Source organism: Lepisosteus platostomus, chromosome 1 (genome assembly GCF_059453375.1).
Source record: "Lepisosteus platostomus isolate fLepPlt1 chromosome 1, fLepPlt1.hap1, whole genome shotgun sequence".
Taxonomy (NCBI): Eukaryota; Metazoa; Chordata; class Actinopteri; order Semionotiformes; family Lepisosteidae; genus Lepisosteus; species Lepisosteus platostomus.
In genome coordinates, this window is record NC_142611.1 from 13,634,487 (window position 1) to 13,657,362 (window position 22,876).

A 22,876-nucleotide genomic window follows, 5' to 3' on the forward strand; every position below is an offset into this window, starting at 1 on the left:
GGACAGGAACAAGTAAAGGTTTATTCCATGCTGAAAAGAGAAGAAAGGAAACACAACGTTTCGGTTGTGGAGCCTTCTTCAGGCGTGAGCCGAAGAAGCCGACCGAAGAGAAGGCTCCACAGCCGACACGTTGTGTTTCCTTTCTCCTCTTTTCAGCATGGAATAAACCTTTACTTGTTCCTTTGCAGTCTACGCATGCTGACGCAGCTTCCTACTTGAACTAGCTTTTCTGGACACTCCACTCAAAGAAATCATGCAACTGCCAACATCAACAACAAGTCTTTTTTAAGGTAAGTTCATTTTTTGTGTGCATCTTAATCAGATTCTTGATTGCAATGTATTGTACTTCTCACTATGAAAACCTCACAGTAAAGTAAAACCTTCAAAGTAAACTCAGCACACCAGGCTTATCTGGCGAGGGTCTGGTATGGAGATATGACCCTCTGGATCATTAAATGTGTTGCAAACCTACTGAGAGACATGATCAGTCTTTTGGCTCAACAGATTTGTTTGCCTGTCTGTGGTCCATGCAGCTTTGGAGCTGGGAAATGAACGAGAAATCCCAGACAGGTACAAACTGCATATGTGATGCAGTCCATAACTGGTCAAGCTGCTGTGGTAACTAAAACACCAGCATCCTCTTGTGGTACAATAAGTCTCACCCTTCTTTTGAGTCTACAGTATAAACAATATAGCCTTCCTGTGTTTTATGCCTGCCCTTTCTGACCAGGAGTCTGATTGAGAAAATGATCGTCCTGAAAATTCATCACAAAATACAAATCTGTGTGACTTAGACACCTATATGATAGGATTAACGTCTGACTGCTTTGTGATTACAAATAATAATTAGAATAATATTAATCAATTTGACATCCCAAAGAATCTCAAAGTGCTTTTACATACGGGAGGGGGCTTAAACTAATATTGCTACTTCTGCAGGTAAGTCTTCTCACAAGTGTTGAGAAATACCCAACAAAATTACAGATCTTGTTTATAGGATTTCATTAGATCAAAGCCATCCTGCGGAAGGCAGATGTCCAAAAGATTCCTGTCACAGCTTTTAAGTCACAGCTGTTTCTACATATGACATAGAGCACCTCTACTTTAAAGCATCAGCAGATCAATCAAATTCAAATCAGTCGGATGGGAAGCTGCAACATTATAAAAAATATGTTTGAATGATCTCTGCTTCTTTGCATGTATCTCACAAAAAATCCATAGTGATAAAATTTGAATCCCAACTCCATTTGTATTTTAAATATCCTGAATTGTTGCAAAGTGGATATGCTGTGCATGCCAATTTATCAAATTCTGCATAATAGGACTGGAATGAGTTATGCTTCATTATACATATGACAGGGTAATTTGCCCAAACCATGAATTTCTAATTTTTACATTTAACAAAGGAGAATTAAGGTTACATTTATATAAAGGTACTTTCAATAAAAAGTTTCTCAGTTCATCAGGAACAACATTTAATTGTTTCGAAATTGATCTCCTTAGTGAAATGGTTGATAGAGTTCATGTACTGGGGAAAGCTTGTGAAGGGTGACAGCAATATCACTGCAATAAAGACACATTTGTTAAGCATTAAATCTCAAGACCAAAGATGGCTAGCATGTGTTTGTTGAAAACTTGAAAGTGTTATTTTATTGCCAATAAAAAAGGAGTGGGAAACGATATGACAAAAACAATCGGATGTATAGACGCACACATGCCTCTTGTTAATGGGAGAGTGGAGAACCCGTGCTTTTTTGATGATCTGTAGCAAACACTGTTTAGAAACAATTGTTCTCTCATGGAAACAGTGCTAATTAACAATATGTAGTGATTCCTGTAATTGTTTTTAATAATCCCTCCCTTCCCTTTCAAATGTGAATGCAAACCTGTAGTTGACAGATTTAAAAAATATTTTGATACACTACTTAACAAAGTAAAGTATTAAAAGAGTTTCTGGTGAATTTATATACAGTAAGTTACCAAAACCTCAAAAACAAATCAAACAAAAAAGGAATAAATGGGCCAAAGATTATCGGGCAAAAAAAATAAAATACTTATTTCTTCAATCAACCTAAAGTTCTACTAGCTACAGTATATTAAAGAATGAAAAGATATCTTAACTGTTCTACAAAAGAAGCCAAAATTCAGTTTTACCTCCGACACCTGTTGGAGTGAAAGAACATTAAAGACCATCTGCGTTACATGACCAATATACAGTATATGGTGTGATAAGTCCATGGCACCAGTAGAAAAATAACACCTACCTATTAGGCGTCGACCAGCAGGCAGTTGGACAGCTGTCTGGTCTGCAAATCTGCACAGGATCATGTGCTCCTATAAGAGGCAGACACAGAAGACATGGTGCAAACGTCACATGGCTCTCAATGTTACATGGGGAAAGAGGCAGTATCAAAGGAAAGCTACCCTTGGCTATACAATCTGAGCAACACAGAAATGATTAAAATTATGTTAATATACCCTGATGTTTGAAATTCATTATCAGGGACATACAAAATGAAATAAAAAGGAGAAAGCTGCAAGTTAATTTATAGTGCACTTTAAGTATAATTTATTGAATTCAATTAATCACTTCAGATCACTGCTATTCACACCTGGTTCAGAAGGGACCTGATTAGTCCTGCAGATTGGATCTCAAAATCCCCCAATTCAAGGCCATTAGCAACAGGGCTTGAATGGAACAGAAACCACAAGACACCGTGACTCTGTAAAGCAGCCTTAATGAAAACATAAGATGGCACAAAGGGGGGAAATAACAATTATTTAATTAAACAAAACTAGCCTTGGGTTTAATTAAACTATTTTGATCAAAGTTGATGTTTTTTACTGATTTTCAATGAAACACTATCCCGGGATATAAAGTGAACTGCAAGGAAAAAATGTTTTTTAATGCTCTCAAATCTCCAACTGTTAAATCATGACAGCTGCTCTCTTCTTTGTGTTAGATGGGGACATGTGGCTTCACATTCACACAAAGTAAATCCCGTACCCCTCTGGAGTTATAAAAGGTCTCATACAGGGGTGTGGACATTTCCATCTTGACCACAGGGATCATTCTGGTATGGTTAGGCATACATTCAGGACAAAGGTCTGGGATTGATCAGAACTAGGATTACACTATAGTTAAGATTAGGTTTGTGCAAGGGTAGGACTAAGATACAGTAAGTGTATGATATGAGCCGGTATTTTTTCTTTCTTTTGTATTGTGCACTGGTACAGTACCTCACATCAATACAAGGTAAAGTTATAAGGTAAAACATACCTTATAGGACAAAGCATCCAAAAACTGCTTGCTGTAACAAAGCATATTTTAAAAAGTGAGAGACAAATAACAATAAAAATGAAAACAAAACCATTGACACCACAATATGATTCCAAATAACTTTAAATTTCCATTCTATACAACAAAATAACTGACATCTTCAGTAATGTTAATATATTACTGAGTGCGAGAGTCCAGGAAAGAGATCGATTCGTACTTCCTGTCAAAGCATCAGAAATTTTGACACTTTATATTTGATACTACTATAGTCATTACAGACATTTTGAGCTTTATTCAGCAAAGTGCTGGGTAAATTTAAGTTTTCCTTAAGAGAAAAATACAATCATATAGGCATTGATTTCAAACACATTATGAACAAGTGAAAATTGAAAATAGATATTTTAAGCAGCATCATCTGTAGGAAGATGAGGGAAATTAGTAGATTAAGGAAAAAATATAACAGAATTCACTGCAGCCAAATAATTTCTTCTAGTTGCATTACCTTCATGTGTCTAATTATTGTACCCAACCACCTGAAGCAAAATAATTGAACTGAGAAGTAAATCTGATCAAACTATTCTACCAGAGAACCTCAACTGAGTTTTAATTAAAAAAATTACAGCACCAGTGAGGGAAATATTCATTTTTTTACACTATGTATACAAAAGAAAATCTCAACTAGTTGTTTGATATAGTCGCATGGATTCCATACTCTTTTAAAAGTGCTCTAAAATATAGCAATTGCTTAGCTCTAGGAATTTAAAATGGTCAAACACACCCCTTACGTTGGAGTGGAAATCACATCATTAGGAATTTGCTTGGAAACAAAGTGTGAGAAATAGAGATCTGTAATGTATGAAATTACTCCACTTCCCAATTGAGTCTCCTAAAAAACGGGAATTGATCTAATCTGATTCTAATTTTTTTAAATACCTATTATTTTACTTTTTAAAATGTACCATTACTAATTGTCAATTAAATCACCTAACCACCCCTGAACTATCTAATATATTTTATGCTACAAGCCATAAAGTCAGTGTCAAATGGGGGATATTTGCAGCTCTTCCTGACAGCATTGCCAACTCACAGGCACACATAGCCAGGAGCATGTGACTGTCTGAGTACCCCCCCCCCATCTTCAGAACACCAATCACAGTCCGTTAAGGACTGTGTGTTTTAGCCAGTCCTCTGAACAAATGCTTTTACTCGTCCAGCAAGTAATTTTTGCTTCAAGGATCCTTATAAAGCTCGCTCCAGTACATTTAATGAACTCGAGACTCACTATGAATCAGTTCTCTACAAATCCTCACAACAGTGTAAAAATGGAGAAACAAAATGTGGTTGTTCAATATTAAATTGGCGGCTTTGAAATTTAATAAGAGGTCCCACGGCCCCCTTTTTAATATCTGATAGCAAGGCTTTAGTTTTATACACAGTCATCCTGGAATCACACTACATTTCTTAATAAACTCGATGCTTGTAAGTCCTATATTCAGCAGGGAGCTCATCCTGCAGTTTTCATCAGTGTCTAACTTCTTAAAGCAGAGGGCAACATAATATCTGTGCACCAAGGTCAAGACACTCGCTAGGAAGGCCAGGCTGTGCTGCGAGAAACAGATCTCTTCTTACCTCCTAGGGAAGGTGAACTTGAGTGTGTTCTGAATGAACCCGTAGCAACAGGGGCTGATGACAAAGGCAGCTTGGGCTTTCACACAGAGCTCAATCACCATGTCTGTTGCCACTCCACAGGCGTGAAGTGCAACCTGAACGCACACGGACAAAAAAAAATCCCCCTCTGAGCAATGGCAAGAAAGCTGACAAACACAACAGTCAACATGCACATCAAACACCAATTCTTTTCAAAACTAAAAACAACATGCTTTTTTCTTTTGCTTATGTGTCGTAAGTAAAACAAAGGATAACACCATGTCTGACTTTCAATCTAATAAAATGTATTAATACTTGGGTGAAATTAAAATTTCCATACAGTATGTAACAACGGAATAAAATGCGTGGGCTCTAAAGCAGTGGTTATGCACAGATACAGTGCCTTGCAAAAGTATTCATCCTGTACACTTCCTAGGGTTTCCCATTTACTGTAGTTAACTTCCAAAATCATATATACACCTTTTTTTAAATTAATATATTTTAAAAAAACTAAAATCTCAAACTAAATACTTCCAAAGGCAAGACAAGTCACCTTTACCTTGACAAAAACTAAAGAGAAAAATGAACAACGGGAACTGCATTAGTATTCAGAGCTGTAAACTCAATATTTGGTGGAAGCACTTTTGGCAGCAATTGCAGCCTCAGGTCTTTTTGGGCACTTCTCTACCAACTATACACACCAGCCTTGTGCACTTTTCCCCATTTTTCTTAGCTGACATGATTAGGTTCTCTCAAGTTGCTTGAGGATTGCTTAAGGCCAGCAGTTTTGAGACACTCAAGGACATTCACTTTCTTATTCTTAAGCCACTCCAGTGTAGCTCTGGCCTTGTGCTTTGAATTATTGTCATCCTAAAAGGTTAATTTATGTCTCAGTTTAAGCTCTAAAGAAGGTTTTTTCTGTAAAGATTTGATTTTCTCTGTAACCTTACAGAGATACAGTAGGTATATTTCTTGTCAAATCATGTGGTCCATTATTATTACAGACAAAGGCCACTCAACAAATTGTGTGTTATGTTAAGGTATTTTTACAAATTTTAATACATTAATTTAGGTTTGCCACAGTAAAGGGGTTTGACTAGTTTTCCATTTTTCTTCCAAATCAATTAGCTATTAACTTTTTTACATTTTGGTTTGAATACGTTGTAATATGAATATTACATATTGAATATGTTTGCTTTGAAGGCTGTTATCATATAATGAATTTATATATAATACATTAATTGATACTTCAAGCATCATGGCTGCAAGTTTTCAAACAACAAAATATGAAAACCAGGCAAAGATCTACAGTAAATACCTCTGCAAGGCACTGTTATCATGACTCACTAAAAAATGAAAGGACCAAGACTTTGCAGTACATGACATTTTTGACAGCCCTTAAAGAAAACTAGTGCAGAATTAACATAAATACTGTACTTAACACAGAAAATAACTGTCATCTGACATTTTAAATGGAATAATTTAAAACATTTTCACAGCTTATTAGCTCATTATTAGTATTCAAACACTCCAATTTTATTCTTACAGTTCACAGATATAGAGTAAGAATAGCAAATATTACCCACAAATACACAGTGTATGTTAGACTGAAAACCATTAAATTGTTTTCCAGTGTTTTTCATCAGACATATTTATTTGCAATGTATCACAGAAAAAAAAGAAATATGAAAGAACCACTTACCAAATTATATTATAAATACAAATTACATTTTCGCTTCTTTTGTTATTTCATATGCATTTTACCCCTTTTTTTGGGTGCTTTTACTATTTTGACATACTGTAGAGCTTGATAAAATACTGTCATTGAAAACCAGAAAAAAGGGTAAACGATGGGGCGGTGTTTTAAGAGCTCCTATACTCTATCGGAGTAGAGAATCCTGTGTCAATTGTTTTACTTCCCAAGAATGCTCTGAGCTGAATGGTTGCATGTTGAGAGGTACAAGTTTAGCCAGCCAGAACCATGGGATTAATGAACTGAGAGCAGAACATTTTCGAGAAAGCAGTCCAGCTCTCTATGGAAATTACACGGTATTTTCTTTTATATTGTCACCGCAGGAAAGCCGAATACCTGTTTTTTTCATGTAATCCTGTCAAAGAAATCTTTCATGGTGGTACTGTCGGACTGAATAGTGCAGCAGGACTGACTTTTTAAAAGTATGATTGAAGTCTTTTTTTAAAATTTAATTTCTCAAGGGACATAAAAATGCATTTCATCAGCACTCTCCTTTTAATTTCCCACTTCCACAGCCTTCCAACATTAAGTTGTCATGACTCACTGTCGTTATTTCTCCTCTCATTATTACGTCCCAAGAGCAAAAAGGTGGCATCACTACCGTACATGTGCAAAAGAGGCAAATTGAAACAGCTTCTTTAGTAATTGTTAATAGATGTCTAATAACATTTATTAACGTAATACAAGTTATGTTAATAATTACATTAACATTTATTATGTTTATAAATATTAATAACATAATTAACAGTAGTTCATATAGTTAATAACAATAATTGTTCATAGCAACAATAATACATTACCCAATATAATACTGGAATCTTATCTGAAACCATAAAGTTGAAGATCATAGTTGAACAACACAGCAAAATAAAAAAAATGCAGAGCAATTTGCGGAGCAATACACTGCTGTATCATATACACAGATTCCTAAAAAATAAACATAGAAGTTTATTTTATGTAAGGAAGGTTCTGCAGGATGAAATAAATTTGCCTGTGATCAAATTGAAAAAAATGTTGATCAAACAAATGACTTCTTTTTAGGTGCAGTAACACTAAGCACCATTTGACACATGCCCCTTGAAATAAACATGACTGGGAATTTATATCATTTTTGTTATGTTTAAATTTGATCACATTGAAACAATTAAAACTCATCCTGAGATACGTCACAATTTAAATTTAGCCTCTCAAAGACAGAAATCTGTAAAAATCTGTAAAAAATGTACTGATAATAACTTACAACAGTCACGGTATACTAAAATTGTTCATTATTAGGTCACTCCAGTCAAAAACAACCCCGCATTCCTGACCAAAAAAATAAATGTCATAAAAATGATGTTAGGCATTAAACTTACCAAATCTCATAACTGAATGTGATAATGATTTCCAATAAAATTAGAAAATAGAAATATGTTTGCAGAACGTGTCTGGTTTTTGAAACAGCAATATATACTCAAATTATTTCAGAACACTCTGGGGTATTATTCCTTGAACCAGCACATTCACACATGGTGATTTTTTTTATTATAAAGAGGCACAACTGTTCTAAACTTCCTTTGTACTAAAATAAATCTTCTGAAGTTTAATCTAACACAGACTCCCTGTTGTGTGATTAAAGCTCTTTTTCTGCTTGTAAGTGGCTTGAGATTTTTTAATATAATTTAGGTAAAATCACGTTTTGGGGGGCTTCAACAATTACTAGAGGATTCATCCGTTCATCCTAAAGGATTACAAAGTACTTGACATATAGGAAGGGACCAACTTCATCCACCACTATGGTGCATCATCCACCTGGGTGATATACAACAGTCATTTTAAACCAGCAGCCTCACTACACAGCAGATCAGATAGAAAAGAGAATAACTGCTTCACCAGTTGAAATAAGGAACACATTTTGGAAGACCAGATTGCAGAAACCAAATGCAATCTTCAAACTTCAAACAAACAGCCAATTACTAAATAACAGAACGTATGTGCTACGAATGCTTTTTGTTTGTTTTGAACAGGAAATTAAAGAATAAAATAGGAAACAGGCCTATTTGTTAATACGTTTCACTTGTTTTCATTAACAATTCAAGAAAAATCCTTTAATTAATCCTGACAGTGTTAACTACCGAGAAGGCAATGTTGTGTAATGGACTATACATTTTTCTCAGTACTGGTGGTCTTCTGTTATGCTTAGAGTAGCTGCAGAGACTAATGTAACATTTTTCCAATTTTGCCAAAATCAAGCATCACGTCTAATGCTTATTTCAATAAATTAGGTGTATTTTCAGTGCCCTTCAAAAACTGCCAATATTGGACACAGAACGTATGTTCTTTTACAGTATACTATATAGATGTTTATTGCTAATCTCAAACCAAACTGAAAACACACTAAATTGACCCCAATATCTGATTTCCTTGCTGTTTTTCCTATTTTCTAGTTAAACCTTATGAAGCACACAATTCCAGCCACAGTTTTGTGGCTTACTGTACTTTTGACTCCTACTAGAATAGAATGGCATACTGTATACAAGGTATAAACACATGTATGGGCTCATCCTTTTCCATGTTTATTTTTAACCGTGTGACTTTCCTTTTAAATGGCCCCTGACAGATTGTTTTCCAGTAAAAAACACTAACAATCTGCTGATTACAAAAGGGGAGCACTGCGTTTCACTTAACCTCTCAGCCAGAGAGCTTTGTTTCTCATCAGTCAAGGACCTTTTACAGTTGACACTGGTCAGCAGCCATTTATCTTACATTTCAGTCCAGCAGTTTCCCCAATTTGGTTGTATTTTCATTATTCCTGCAGCTATACTTTTTTGTTCAATGTTTAGAATAAACACGTTTAATAACTATGGAAAAATATCCTAAGCCCAGAGGCCACCAAATAAATCATAATGATTTTGTAAGAACCATTACTTTACCTCAGTCTATTTTTCAGGTGTCTGCAACTGTTCATCTTGGGGATGTGGTGAATGTGGTGAAAGCTTCACTTTTCGAATGCACTGGGATTTGAACGTCTGAGGAATTTAGAATATTTGTTCTGGCAGTTGTGTAAACCAATTTTAGATTTATGCACATGGGCATAGGTTTCACTGCTATGTGTTGGAACAGAGGCCAATGGAACACATCTCATCTTGCTGTTTCATGGTGTACCACTTTTACTGCAGCTGCTATCATGATGCTGGAATCCTTGCTGGAGAGCGTGATGACTCTGCCTCTGTCTTCTGCCAACCCTCTATTGATCTGGATTAATTCCAAAAGCTTTCATGTTCTGCTTACACCTATACTTGCACCATAACTCTGAACACCCCGCTGGCCTTTTGACATTTGCAAATAATCCACACTCTTCCAGAAGAGTATGTCTTTGTGTGATGGAACTGTTATGCATTCTTTGGAAATACTGCTGTAATAGCAGAGATAAGCTACTGTAAAGTGTCTCTGCATAAAGGGCAAATTGCCGCTAGTTACCTTAATATAAAAACAATTCCAGGTCTAGTTTTACTATAGCCAATTCCTACAGTATTTGTTTAGTATTATCTGCATGGTCGGCAGCTCTCACAGTTCAGAGATATCAATCAGTACCATGTCTGTTGTTTCCGTTAACTGGGTGAGAAAATGTCTTATTGGTAGTTTTGATAGAAGTGTGGCTTATGTATCTGTGTAACTACAATAATCATAGTACAACAGGGCAAAAAGGACCCCTTGAATATAATTAGAAAGCAAAAATATTCCGTAGTAATAAGAAAAGTGAACTGCCAAATCAGAGTAAGTAAAAACAGGAACCACGATGCTTACTGTCAATCTTTGCATAGTAGGTGTTGATGGTACAAAGACCATCAAAGAGTACAAAGAGTCTCATTTTTATTGAACCTGTCAATGCTCATGGAAGGTTAACCAGGCGACAGAAGAGCTGAGTGATCTAAAATCACCCAAGATATTCAAGTTTTCGCTCGGGAGGATATGCCAATTACCTAGGAAACATCACCTTACAGTTTCGCTAAGCTGTTTCCACTGGTCAGTGTATTTGGAACTGGTTAGGCTATAGGAGATGCAGGAGCAGAGGAGGTCTTTTATCAAGTCTGTCTATTAGGTCCCTACTTCTAAGCTGAATTAAACCAGTGCTGATGAGTGCAGTCTATACTACAACAATGCAAATGTAAATCCACAGCTCTTTAGATAGCATTTTCTCCCTCCGGGGTAAGTAAGGACATGCATTCCCAAGGAGTTCCTCTGCCTGAAGTCATTGTCCCCTTAGAAGCTTGCTTGTGTACGTCCAAGCACAAGACAAAGCCTCACTTGACAACTGCACTTACAGATTGAGTCTTGTTTACAAATTATTTTTAGGTTTACATCAGAGTACCTTGTCAGATCAAAATAGTATAATATTTCAAATGTGAAAACCATTTGAAATAAATAGAAGCGACAAAATGCATTCTTAAGAGTAAGACTTGGATGAAGTCAAAAGGTTGACCCATCCCTGAAATGCCAATTATAAACACAGTATTTTATTACAGCTTTGTGTTTGCTATCAGCTTCTTGCCTCTTTTGAAAAGAAACCGAGCACCAAATACTGGGTTTGTAATCTGCAATTGAAGGGCTGTGATTTAAATTTGGTCCAAATGCTGTTCTAAGAAAAAGAGAACAAAAACAATACAAACATATTGAGCATTTAAAGATATCGCCTGGAAATAAAGAATCAGAAAAATAAAAATGCAAAAAAAATAGAGACCAAAGAGTTTCCAACATTACTGCAAGAGTGAAGAAACTTGTAACAATGTAGACAAAAGGCAGGAACATGGAAAAACTCTGGATCTAGGAAATATGAGAAAATAAGAAGATGAGATAAAAAACACACTTATTAAAGAATAAGAATGTGCCAGCTGCTCATAACGCAACCATGATGGATTAATTGTTATTGTGAAATGATAGCAATACTTACTCCCACTTGGAATGGCCCAGTGAAGTAGTCAAGATTTGCCTGGATGAATCCAATGTTGTTTAAGCCAAGCTCACGGCATCTGTTCTTAGCTCTGACCAGAGACTCCTCTTTGTTCTCTATCAGTAAAACCTGAAAATTGCATGTAAACAAATGCCTTAAAACCAATAACCGACTGCTTCAAAACATAAAAGCTGACCCACTTCTTGGCAACAAATAAGCATTAAGTTGGTAGATAATGTCTTTTGTAGTTCATATGATTGGATTGTATTATTATAATTGTATCATTTGTTACACTGTTTTGTGTTGACTGTGTTAAGCTGCTGTTGCACTGCAATTTCCCTCATGGGATCAATAAAGTATCTATATGTCACTGCAATGACTAAATCGCTGTACAAAGATGAAACATGCATACTGCATAGTTTTTTTCCCCAGTTTGGCTCACTTGCAATGAATGGAACGTTTGAACAAGATGTAGTCCATAATAGAAGAAAGGGATAGTTTCACTGAGGCCTCACCTGGCATTCTGGTAAGGTGTGAGCAAGAACAATCCCCACATGACCCTGAAAACAAAGACAAAATAGAGAAATTCAAAGAGGACATCGCACAGCTTCAGTCCATTTCTAGGTATCCATCATAACATTGACACAGACCTGAGAACATACAATAGGGTAAAAACTCAACATCGTCTCAGGAATGACTGCATGGCATGACAAGAATTCTGCGCGGGAGCATGATGAAAGGAGACAGGTCACTGATACAAAGCATTACTTATACACTACCCCTCCACTGCAGAAATCCACTACAGTGTCACCAGGCTGGGCCACTTTTGTCACCATGGCAACAAGGTTGTTCAACTGCTGCTGTTTCCTCAAAGCACGGACATCTGACATTTTTCCTGAAACCAAAAACAAATTTTGTTAACTGTGTCATTAACGCATACACAATTTTAATATGCTAATTACTATGACTACATTATTTCTAAGAAGCCGTGGGGTTTGTATTTACCACTAAGGTACACAGTGCCTGTACCATGGTAAAACAGTGATAATTGCAGTTTTGTACACAGAGGAAAATTAGGCCTACAATCCTTTGTAAAAAAAAAGAATGTTGTGATGTAAAACGATTGAGCAAATGGTGTTTAAATAGACTTCTTTAAAAACAAAATGAACAAGTGCACGAGTTTAAACAGATGCAAATGCAAAAGCTGCAAAACACTGTTCTCGGATATGGTCTGATGTTGCTTGTTACCTATTCAGGTAATTCACCATGAAATGTTTCTGACAGTTTGAATTTAAGGGAATGGGATAAGAGGAAGCATATCAATTCAAAATTGCTTTCACAAAAATTTCCCCATGATTCACTGCACGGTGACACACTGATTGACTTCCCTGCTATGTATTTATTTTTTTGCAGTCGGTTTCCAACAGCTCAGTAGTCTGGAAAAAAAAAACACTGCAATGCAATCCAAACAAAAGGAATGACAAATAGCAAGTATGAAATACGATAAAATGAAACTGCTCTATGGTTTTACATAAATAGAACATTTAACTCTCCCCAGTGTAATCTTGAAATGGGCCAGAATTAATCTTTCAACAACAGAGGACAGGACTGGTGTTGTATGTGATGCTCCAACTTGCAGATGTGCTGTAAGAATCACGGATTAGGATTTTTTTAAATGGAAGGTTTTGCTGAAGCTCCTTAAAAAATCCCAACATATAACAAGTGTTCATCTGCATACTAAAGTATTGAAAAGGTGTCTTACAATTGTGGTGAAATTATCTCCGCATAATTTTATTCACTTGTTTTTAACTGTAAAAAAAGTCCTTGAAAAACTTTCAATGCTCATGCAACTGTGCTTTAACACAATAAAGACACCACCCAGAAGAGAGGTCTTCACATTACAGGTAATAATTAATGAGGGCCATCCTTTTCTTCAAGGGGAAGGAAGTGTTTATGTGAGCTAGTTTGCAAGTGGGACCTTTTCAGTTTATGTTTTGCTCAAATTACAAGGCAAAAAAAAATCCCTGTTAAAATGCCTCCCAGAAATGATGTTAAACACTGTTGTAAATAAAGGGTCCTAATTTCCCCTTTTATCCTTCTAGATGTTCTGATTACTTGCAATATTTTGCAGCTGTGGTGCACCATGAGTGATTTTGCTATATTAAGTGATCACTTGCCTATTTTATAAGTCACGTCTGTTTCAAAATAATTCCTTGCCTAACTTTCTGCCTTACATACTCTTTTAAAACAGCAGAGTGGGATTCCACTATGCAGGTATGCCATCTGGGTGATACGAGAACAAACAGTAGCCAATGTTTTGCCAAACGAAGATTCCAGAGATTTGGGAAGAGCAATGGAGGAAGGATGTCCCATATTAACTCAAACCATATTTCTGAACCCTCAATCCCGAAATCAGCATCTGGCTGTTACTCTATCATGGGTGTAAATCAGAAGTGATGACGGTTTTCTTTTGCTTCGTGTCACGCTATAATAAGCAGTATGCTGGAATAGCAGCAACACATTATACACGCTTTTCCTTTTCACGCATTTCAGAAAATGATGCATGTCAGTCGTCATACCATAATTGTGCAAAGTAGGAAGTTCAAACTGTATCGTCCAGCAATCCTGCTTCAAAAAGCTGCTTATTTCTGGTCAGGGTCATTGAGACCCTGGAGTCTACTGCAAAGCAGGAGGCCAGTCCAAGTACACACCCACACAAGGTCCATGGGGACATTTTAGAGACACCAAATAACCTTGCCAACACATCTTTAGAAGCTGGGAGTAAAGTGCAACATCCACAGAAAACAGATTTGTACGAGGGTTGACCATGGAAACTCTTTCCCACATGCTTGCTCTATTTTCAATTCTGTATAAGATTTATTCGTGGTAATAATCATGTTTATTCCATCAACACCCTTCTGTGCCTGGCTATTAAATCCAGGTGGAGATCAAGTCCTAAATCACCAAAATAATAACAAGAAAACTGAGAGCAGGTAAGTCAAGGAATTATATCATTTAACCACTTACTAACTGTACAGTATATGATCTTGATTAGACAGAAGGAACAGCAACATACATTGTAATTTTACATTAGTCAGTTTTTAGAATTGACCAATGTGGAAAATGACACACTTGGGAATACAAATTTTGTTAGGAGAAAACAAATGCTCAAAGTATTGAGTTAGATGAGTGCCATTTACTACTATCCACTGCAAAAAATGGCAGCCCACTCTTTCATGCAACCAGCTCATAACAGGCAACTCCAAACACCTGTACAGCACGTGTGCCTACATTACACAAAAGTGAAAAAAACATAAAATAAAGGCGACGAGAGACATCAGTGCAGTAACCAAGCATCGGGTTCAATAAAGGAAGCAAACGTGATCCAACTAGCAAAGTGTTCTATATTCAGGATGCAAATTATAGCTATTAACACCTTCTGTCCCGGGGCACTCAGTCTGTATTAAAAAGATTATGTTGGTGCTTCCTGCAGTGATCCCGCAGAAGCCTGGAGATAAACCACATGACATTCAGAATGCTTTGCCCGCTGGATCAGGTTAAGACCTGTGAAAAAAAGGCACTTGGCCCACATATGTAATTCAGCACAGAAAGCGCTGTAGCCATGTTTTGGCTTTCTTTGATGTGCCATTGTGCTACAATAATTCGATCAGCAGTCATGAGGGCTTTCATGAGCCCGGTGAGCAGATTGGCTTGCAGCTTACACTTCTCATCTGAACGCACTTTTGGTGGTGTTGCGGCATTTATCACCCAACAATTAAAGCTGCACAGCACCTAGCAATTTCCACAGCAGGCATTCTCATAAATAAAGGAATCTGCCTCAAATAAATTGTTAACACCTCACAGCAGTACAGATGGGATGGGACACCCATATATATAGCAACAGGTGTGTAACAGCTTAGTTACTTAAGGCACATTTTCCCCATAAAAGGTATGGTGTGCAACAAAAGACTTGCTGGAATGTAAGAGGGAAATGTTTACACATACTGCTGTTTTGGAACGTATCTGACAAGAGATTAATTAAATTTTTCTCAGTCAGGTTATAGAGAATTGATGTAGTTGCATACAATGTATATATATTATTCTGTGGACAGGTCTTTTAAAATCATTATGAAAGCAAAAAGGAATTAAAAAATTCAGCCAAGAAAGTTTCTTTGTGAAAATATATTACATATATATTCAAATATATCAAACTTGTTGCTTATCAGTTTTTACTGTTCTAGCTTCCTTCAGAAAGTCTAAATTCTTCCACACATTTCTTCCTACAGAGCACAGAGGTGCATGGTCTGGAAATACACAGTACAATAAGAGCTCTGTTAGGCACAAGAAGGCACTTATGTTTGCTGGGGAAAACAATATGATCTTTTAAAATAGCAGTAGTCCCACCTATGATACTTAAAAATACTGAGGATTTCAATTAGACTAATCAATTAGATAAATCAATGCTGCAGTTTTCAGATTTCTACCTACCTACCAAAAATGCACAATGCAACCTTGGGATTCATTTAGTAATTAAAAGAAGAAGAAGAAAGTAGTGAATTTGTCCTTCACTCTTACTCATACTATTAGAAAAAAAAAAGTTTTCTGTAGACTGTCAGAAACATTTTTTCAGAAACAACAATCTTTTTGCTGTAACGTGGATAGTAACCTTGTTTTTATTAAAACTGTCACCTTCATGTCTAATACCTTGCTTCTGCAAAAAACAGAACATTCTTAAAGTAAAGGTCATTTAAAAGGGTGAGGCAATTTTTATGGCATAGTGATATTTTTAAACTGTAACAATGTGCTCCAAGAACGTGCTTCAACATTTGAACGTGCAAAAACATTGCAGTGTGACAGGGGCTCTGTTGGAACACACTCGCATTTGAAATGTTCCTGCAGTCAGGAACACAGCATCTGCGTTATCAAGCACTTATTATGATACTACCAGGTCTTCTCATCTTCTAATGCAAAAGCAGTAAATGTAAATATACTGTAGCATGAGTGATTCAGATCGGACATTGTGATGTACAAAGAAGGAATCTTTAATGCCCTCTTAAAGGGAAACGCTATTTTTATATTTCGGGGTTAGAAAGAATCAGCATTGATGATTGCATTTTAAACCACAATAAAAGTAATATGTACACAGTAACTTGTGTTACATAATAAAATAGATTAAATTTCCAGGTATGCACAGTGCCAGGTTCTGCGATTCAGAATGAGGCCGGGGACGTACGCTGCCTTATTACATTGTAATCACGCAGGCTTGTGAATACCTCTATGTTAATCCAATAGAAATATTGCCCTCGATTTAGAGATGATTTTTGCCAACAAATATTATTTACTCTTTAACATCAGAACATTTCTGTGTTGAAATATGTGCTGTACAGCCTGTTCTTATTTGTTAATACATCATATAACATTAGTCATTACAGGGACTAGTGAGCAGGAAGGGCCGCATCATGTCGCAATTTGCACAAACTCAACAACTTGGTGACTATACTGTACTTTCGCAAAGTTCAATATTTTGTGCTTAATTTGAAAATTGTAAGATTTTTCTATGACATCAATGGATTTATTTTGTTACCGAGATTTAATAACCGGTCTCAGAAACTGGGACTGCAGATCCTCTTTAATGTAGGAAAAGGGCAAATCTAAAACTGAACTGGTAACTGAAAGCAAAAGAGAAAAATGGAGCCCAGGCCAGACTTTTTAGCTGCAGTGTCAGTTCTGGCATGAACAAAGAAAATTAACTCAGTTTTCTTTAGTTTCCTTTTGTCTCCTTGGAAACCTACAGTAGCCTTCTCCCTGGCCCCCAATGAAAATAACAGCTGTGTCTGCCAAATATCAGGTGAGTAAAAACGGTGACAGGTCCAATACTTACAAATAAGTTAATGCAAAAGGAAAATGCATGTTCATGTTTCTCATTCATGGTCCATTGTCACAGGATATTCAAATTTTTACTCCAGTACCTGAGGTCTTAATTACACATTTGAACAAAATTACCACTTAATTGCACAAATTTAATTAAATCTAAGCTGTGAGGAAGGTAATGATTTATGGATGCTACACAGTGGCCTTCAATGATCAGAGCTAAGGAATGATGCCATGAAAGTCTTCTTTTTTCTGAAGCTATCCATACATTGCATCTCCTTAAATAAGTAAACTGACAACCAATAAATCCCAATTTCATGCATCTAATTAAAGGACTACAAAATATCTGTCATAATCTCCATTCTTCAAACAACAAAGCCCCCTAAAATGAAGAAAACAGATCATAAAATAAACAAGGAAAACAACCTTAATTAATTAAACCTTTAATTACCCAAGTGTTTGCACGGTCAGTGAATCAGTATCACAAAAATTGAGAAGAACAGACACCAATTCTCCAGTTCAATATTCCTTGTCTTCTTCTTAAAGAATGTAACACAAGTTGTTCTCGCTTCGCACACAAAAAAAAAATAATCAGGAAATCTTCCTAGCTTGCTGTCTGCCAAAACCTGAATCTCAATAGAGGAACCAAAGCTCAAAATCACAACTAGAAAACACAACTAATACTTCACTGTTGTTTTGGCACTAGTTTCAAAGAATTAGATGTCTGCTCTGGAAGATTAAACACTGTATGGACTCCCAGCATGCTAAATAGTCACCATAAACCATTTGGAACCTCATCAAGGTCTTTCTAAGGAATTTCTAAAGGGGCCACATATCGTTCATAGAGCTTATGTCTTTAAATTTTGTAAGGCATTGATGTATTAACTATTATGTTAATGCTTTAGCTGCCTTGTTTCTGGTGTGCTAGAACTAGTTCCAAACAACAACCTTCTATATACATGATTAAAAGAACAACATTTAGATACAACTCATTCCTCACTTATGTACTAAAGGAAAGCCTTTGTTTATACTACTTAGTCTTATTATATGCAGTATACTGTACTTTTAAAATGGAAATCCCCTTGTATTATCCTAACAACAGCTAAAAACACGAATAACTGGAAATGTCTTGCAGGGTAACATACTCAGTAACAATGAAAGAGTAAGAACTGTATGTGTATGACTGCCAAATGGGGTAAATTTTAAAAGTCGTGACTCTGTGAGATCATACCAAGTGGGCTAAAGTATCAGGTCACTAATATTCTCATCCTGCTTAAATCTATTCTCATTATGCCAGCATCTATTCCACCCTGCAACTCACAACTTGCAATTGGAAGTTAAGTAGGTATGAGCCTGGTCAGTACTTGGATGGGAGACCTCCTGGGAAAGCTAAGTTTGCTGCTGGAAGAGGTGTTAGTGGGACCAGTAGGGGGCGCTCACCCTGCGGTCTGTGTGGGTTCTTATGCCGCCAGTATAGTGATGGGGACACTTTTCTGTAAAAAAGGTGCCTTCCGTCAGATAAGATGGAAAACCAAGGTGCTGACTCTCTGTGCTCATTAAAATTCATAGGGCATTTCTTAAAAAGAGTAGGGGTATAACCCCAGTGTCCTGACCAAATCTCCCCCTGATCTTCATCAATCATGTCCTCCTAGTAATCCCCATCTATGAATTGGTGCACTTTGGCTGCCGTCCCATCATCCAGGTGGGGGCTACACATTGCAAAGCGCTTTCAGTGGAGTGTCCAGGAAAGCGCTATATAATTGTAAGGATTATAATATTATTATCCTGAGGGATCATAGCCCTGATTAAAATGTCATAACCATTGTTACTCCCAACTACCAAAGGCTGTGAGGTAGCCTATCAATCCTACACTAAAGATATCACTGGTTCCCAATTTAAAAAATCAATAGTCATTCAGTTCAGATATGTCATCAGAAAACATGAGGATGATGCAAGTTAGGGAATTTTAGATGATCTCATAGGTGCGGTTCAGTGTGACAAGATGTAGCTTGTAATCTAGGAAGTAATGCAGGTAATTGATTTATAATGTAATGCTCAGTACTCAATTAAACAATAATTCTTAACAGGGTATGTGTTACTGGCATGCTTGCAAAAGCCTTCAGCAGCAACCCAGGATGTGGCAATATCTCATATTAACACATATCTTGGAATGTGTTGCATCCTTAATTAAAGTGATTTATGAATGTGGCAGTGTTAAAATAACAAAATGTTGTATTTTAATGAATGCATCCTCTGATGTGCAAAAATAAGTGGAAATGCTAAACTGTTTTAGTAACTGGTTGAAACTGTTAGAAATAAACATATTAAACAGTTCTTGAAGTGGTTTGTGCTGTAGGTTATACAGTACTCAATTTTGAGACATACACTATTATTAAACCTAATGCTCCATTAAAACTTCTTAGGTTGTACAGTGATTGCACTGTTTTCATGTGATGTTACAAAGTTCATATCGGAATACTGTTCTTTAACAGTTTTTATCCTGGGGATTAATTAAATAATGAATAACAATTGCTTGATTTTCTATAATATACTCAACTCAAACAATCTCAGAGCACTTTATAAAGAACAGAAGCCCCACTTCATCTACTGTATCACTGAAGAGCAGCCCTGAACCTATGCAGCATCAAATCTGCCCCAGCAGCACCACTTGCACAGTAGATCAGATGGAAAAGACAAAGAAAATTGCCATCTGATCTGATGGGGGAGTTCAGGCAGGTCTGAATATAGGAGAACAGTGTGAGATTTAGTCAGGACTGGAGTCACAACTAATCTTACAAACAGCACCATAGGATTGTTAATCACCAATGGTCTAGAGGGAAGTCTGTCACCTACTACTGACACCTACAGTTCAACCCATAATTAAACTCAGAGTAATAAGGACAGCATATAAAGACAGGAAAAGGGCCGACTCAGAGAAGCTGTTGACAACATATTATCAAGTTATCACTATAATACTTTGCCTTTTAAGGTTTTTTAAAGATGTTTCATTTACTCCACAAAATTACAGATAGGCTTAACAGTCACAAGAGACCAAAAGCCCATTTTTGGAACTACATCGATAAACCACTTGGTCTCAAGTTCTCTTGCATTAACAGCAAAAACAGCAAAGCAGTTAAGAAGCTGAATGCCAAACCTCTCCAGCTTATCCAAGGACCACATTACCACAGCAACAGAAAACCAAGGGAAGAAAACAAAATCAAAATCTGCAATAACAAGAAAAAGAACTCCGGTTCATTGAACTTATTTCTGCAAGCAATTATTTCAGGAGAGGATGCGATCGTATTTCTAATTTTAAAAAATATAATATTAGGTTAGGGTGCAGAACTTACACTGAACAAATGAACTTCATCAAAGGGAGAAACATACGTCACATTTACTAAAATCCCAAATTAAATATTTTTTGAATCGCCCGAAGTAAATATAAAATAAGGGCAAAAGAATGAGCTTTTTAGTAAATCAAGGAGATCTGCTGAGATAAATAGCACGATAGCAGCATCTACAGTACCAGGAATCCATCTGCCCAATTGTCTGTGAAATCATAATCTCAAATCCCAAAAGAAGAGGTTTACATTCTTATCTTAGACAACATGACTGAGCATGTTGCAATGGGTGTTGGGCTATGTTGTTCTTTCTCACCAAGCCACATTGAGCTAACACCAGAGAGATCTCTGTTTTGCCTTTGGCAGTCCAACAGATTGGCAGTATGGAGATAAGAACAGGCATTACAGTCCAAACCATGGTTACTTGCACTATGACAATGAACTACTGGGCATTACAAATTGCTGACAAATTTGAAAGAAAAAGAAAAAAATATATATTGCCATTGTCAAATCTTCACTCCAGATGACCATTTCAAGATGTATAATTCAATGCATCTTATAAATAAATTATCAATCCCTTTCAATCCCGTTGTCTTTAAGTTTACATTTTTGTGGAACTATTAACACTTCTACGGTAGAAGAAACCATGGTAACAAGAGGAAATGGAAGAGTAATTTACACTCAAGTTGCATGCTGATTCTGAAAACCTATGAGCACCGATATAAAGACATATTTAAAGCATGACAGCTCCTGCGTGCGTGACAAATGTAGATTCATTTGCAAGGGTGAAAGCATCAGAACATATGAAACAAGTAATTTGGTAATTTTGCTCAACTTAAACACAAAATTCAGCAACAATGATCAAGTATTAAACATATTTGAATATTATCTCCCTACAAAACTAAGCAGAAAAACAAAACAATGGGTTTTTTAATATTTTTCACACAGCTTACAGGAATATTGGAAGACAGAAAATACACTTAAACGTTGTGGTAGGGAAAGGACTGAATAAACTGTGAAATAACAGCAAGCATTCTGCTCTGCTTTGTTTGTTTCACCATATTTTCGGGCTCGTGGCACTTTGCTGTCATCAAAGATATACCCTCTCCTGTGTGCTGGAGTCAAAGCAACTGGCTGACATGGCTGAAAAAATTAGACTCTTCATTCACTATGTGTAAAACGTAGAAGCTGCACATAAGTAAACAGCTTCATTATACAGGACTGTAACTCAATTCATTTGCAGTGCATCACAAGTGGTACATATTCACAGGTGTGTATTTTTGTCTGAGGGAAACACTGAGCTGTTTGTAATAAAGCTGATGCCACCTATACAGCAGCAGTGGAAGATAAAGAACATGTTCCACTCCCTCATGCTGCAGCGAGCTGAGTGATTTGCTGTAGTGTTACAGCGCCAGTAAAGCACCAGTTTGTTTTGAAAGAGCACTCCTGAGGTCACCCAGCGAGAAAGAGGTGCCGAGTCATGCACACTTGGGATGAGAAAAGCAGAAGTAGGATAATATGGAATATTTTAAGGGTGGCCACCCACTAAGACTGAAGAAGAGGATTTTAAATCCTACTTTTTTGATCAGCTCCCAAAATGTGATATACAGTGTAAACACTGATTCAAGGAGGCAATTCCAAAAAGAACATGCTTTCCAAATTAAGTTTATTAAATGTCTTAGACAGATGATAGCTGTAAACCCAGGTCCCTCCATTGCTATAGGGGAATAAAGTAAAGAATGATAAACATGTTATGAAGAATCAACACAACTGCTAAAGTACATTTGATAGATATTTTGCAGTTATTTCCATACCAGGTTTGTTTTCCCTCCATAAGAAAAAAAAACAATACTGAGTTAAAAATGTACTTTCAATCTTATTATTCAAAAATATTTTTAGCTTGGATAACATAATTAATAAATCAGAAATATAAAATGGTATACAGTATAAAAAGTTTTAAAAAAATCCAATCTTTAAAATCTTAACATTTACAGAGCATTTATTTAAAATTGAACAGCTCTACTGTCAGCCAATAAAACAATATGGAGAAAGAA

The 22,876-nt window shown here is 36.4% G+C and overlaps 1 protein-coding gene and 1 long non-coding RNA gene across 4 annotated transcripts in view; one reads left to right on the forward strand and one right to left on the reverse strand.

Annotated features, from left to right (window-relative positions):
• gstcd (glutathione S-transferase, C-terminal domain containing) overlaps positions 1-22,876 on the reverse strand; it is a 60,047-nt gene that overhangs the window by 1,120 nt on the left and 36,051 nt on the right. For all 3 annotated transcript variants that reach the window (XM_088625084.1, XM_088625095.1, XM_088625075.1), the window contains 6 exons: positions 12,390-12,505; positions 12,126-12,170; positions 11,611-11,739; positions 4,910-5,043; positions 3,281-3,311; positions 2,265-2,334 (listed from right to left, as the gene is read on the reverse strand). In XM_088625084.1, the coding sequence (XP_088481210.1) occupies positions 2,265-2,334; positions 3,281-3,311; positions 4,910-5,043; positions 11,611-11,739; positions 12,126-12,170; positions 12,390-12,505 (525 nt within the window). The remainder of the gene's footprint in view (positions 1-2,264; positions 2,335-3,280; positions 3,312-4,909; positions 5,044-11,610; positions 11,740-12,125; positions 12,171-12,389; positions 12,506-22,876) is intronic.
• Positions 176-22,876, forward strand: part of LOC148677744 (uncharacterized) — a 30,844-nt gene continuing 8,143 nt past the window's right edge. Inside the window, exon 1 of the long non-coding RNA XR_015935368.1 lies at positions 176-290. This is a non-coding gene — a long non-coding RNA (uncharacterized LOC148677744). The remainder of the gene's footprint in view (positions 291-22,876) is intronic.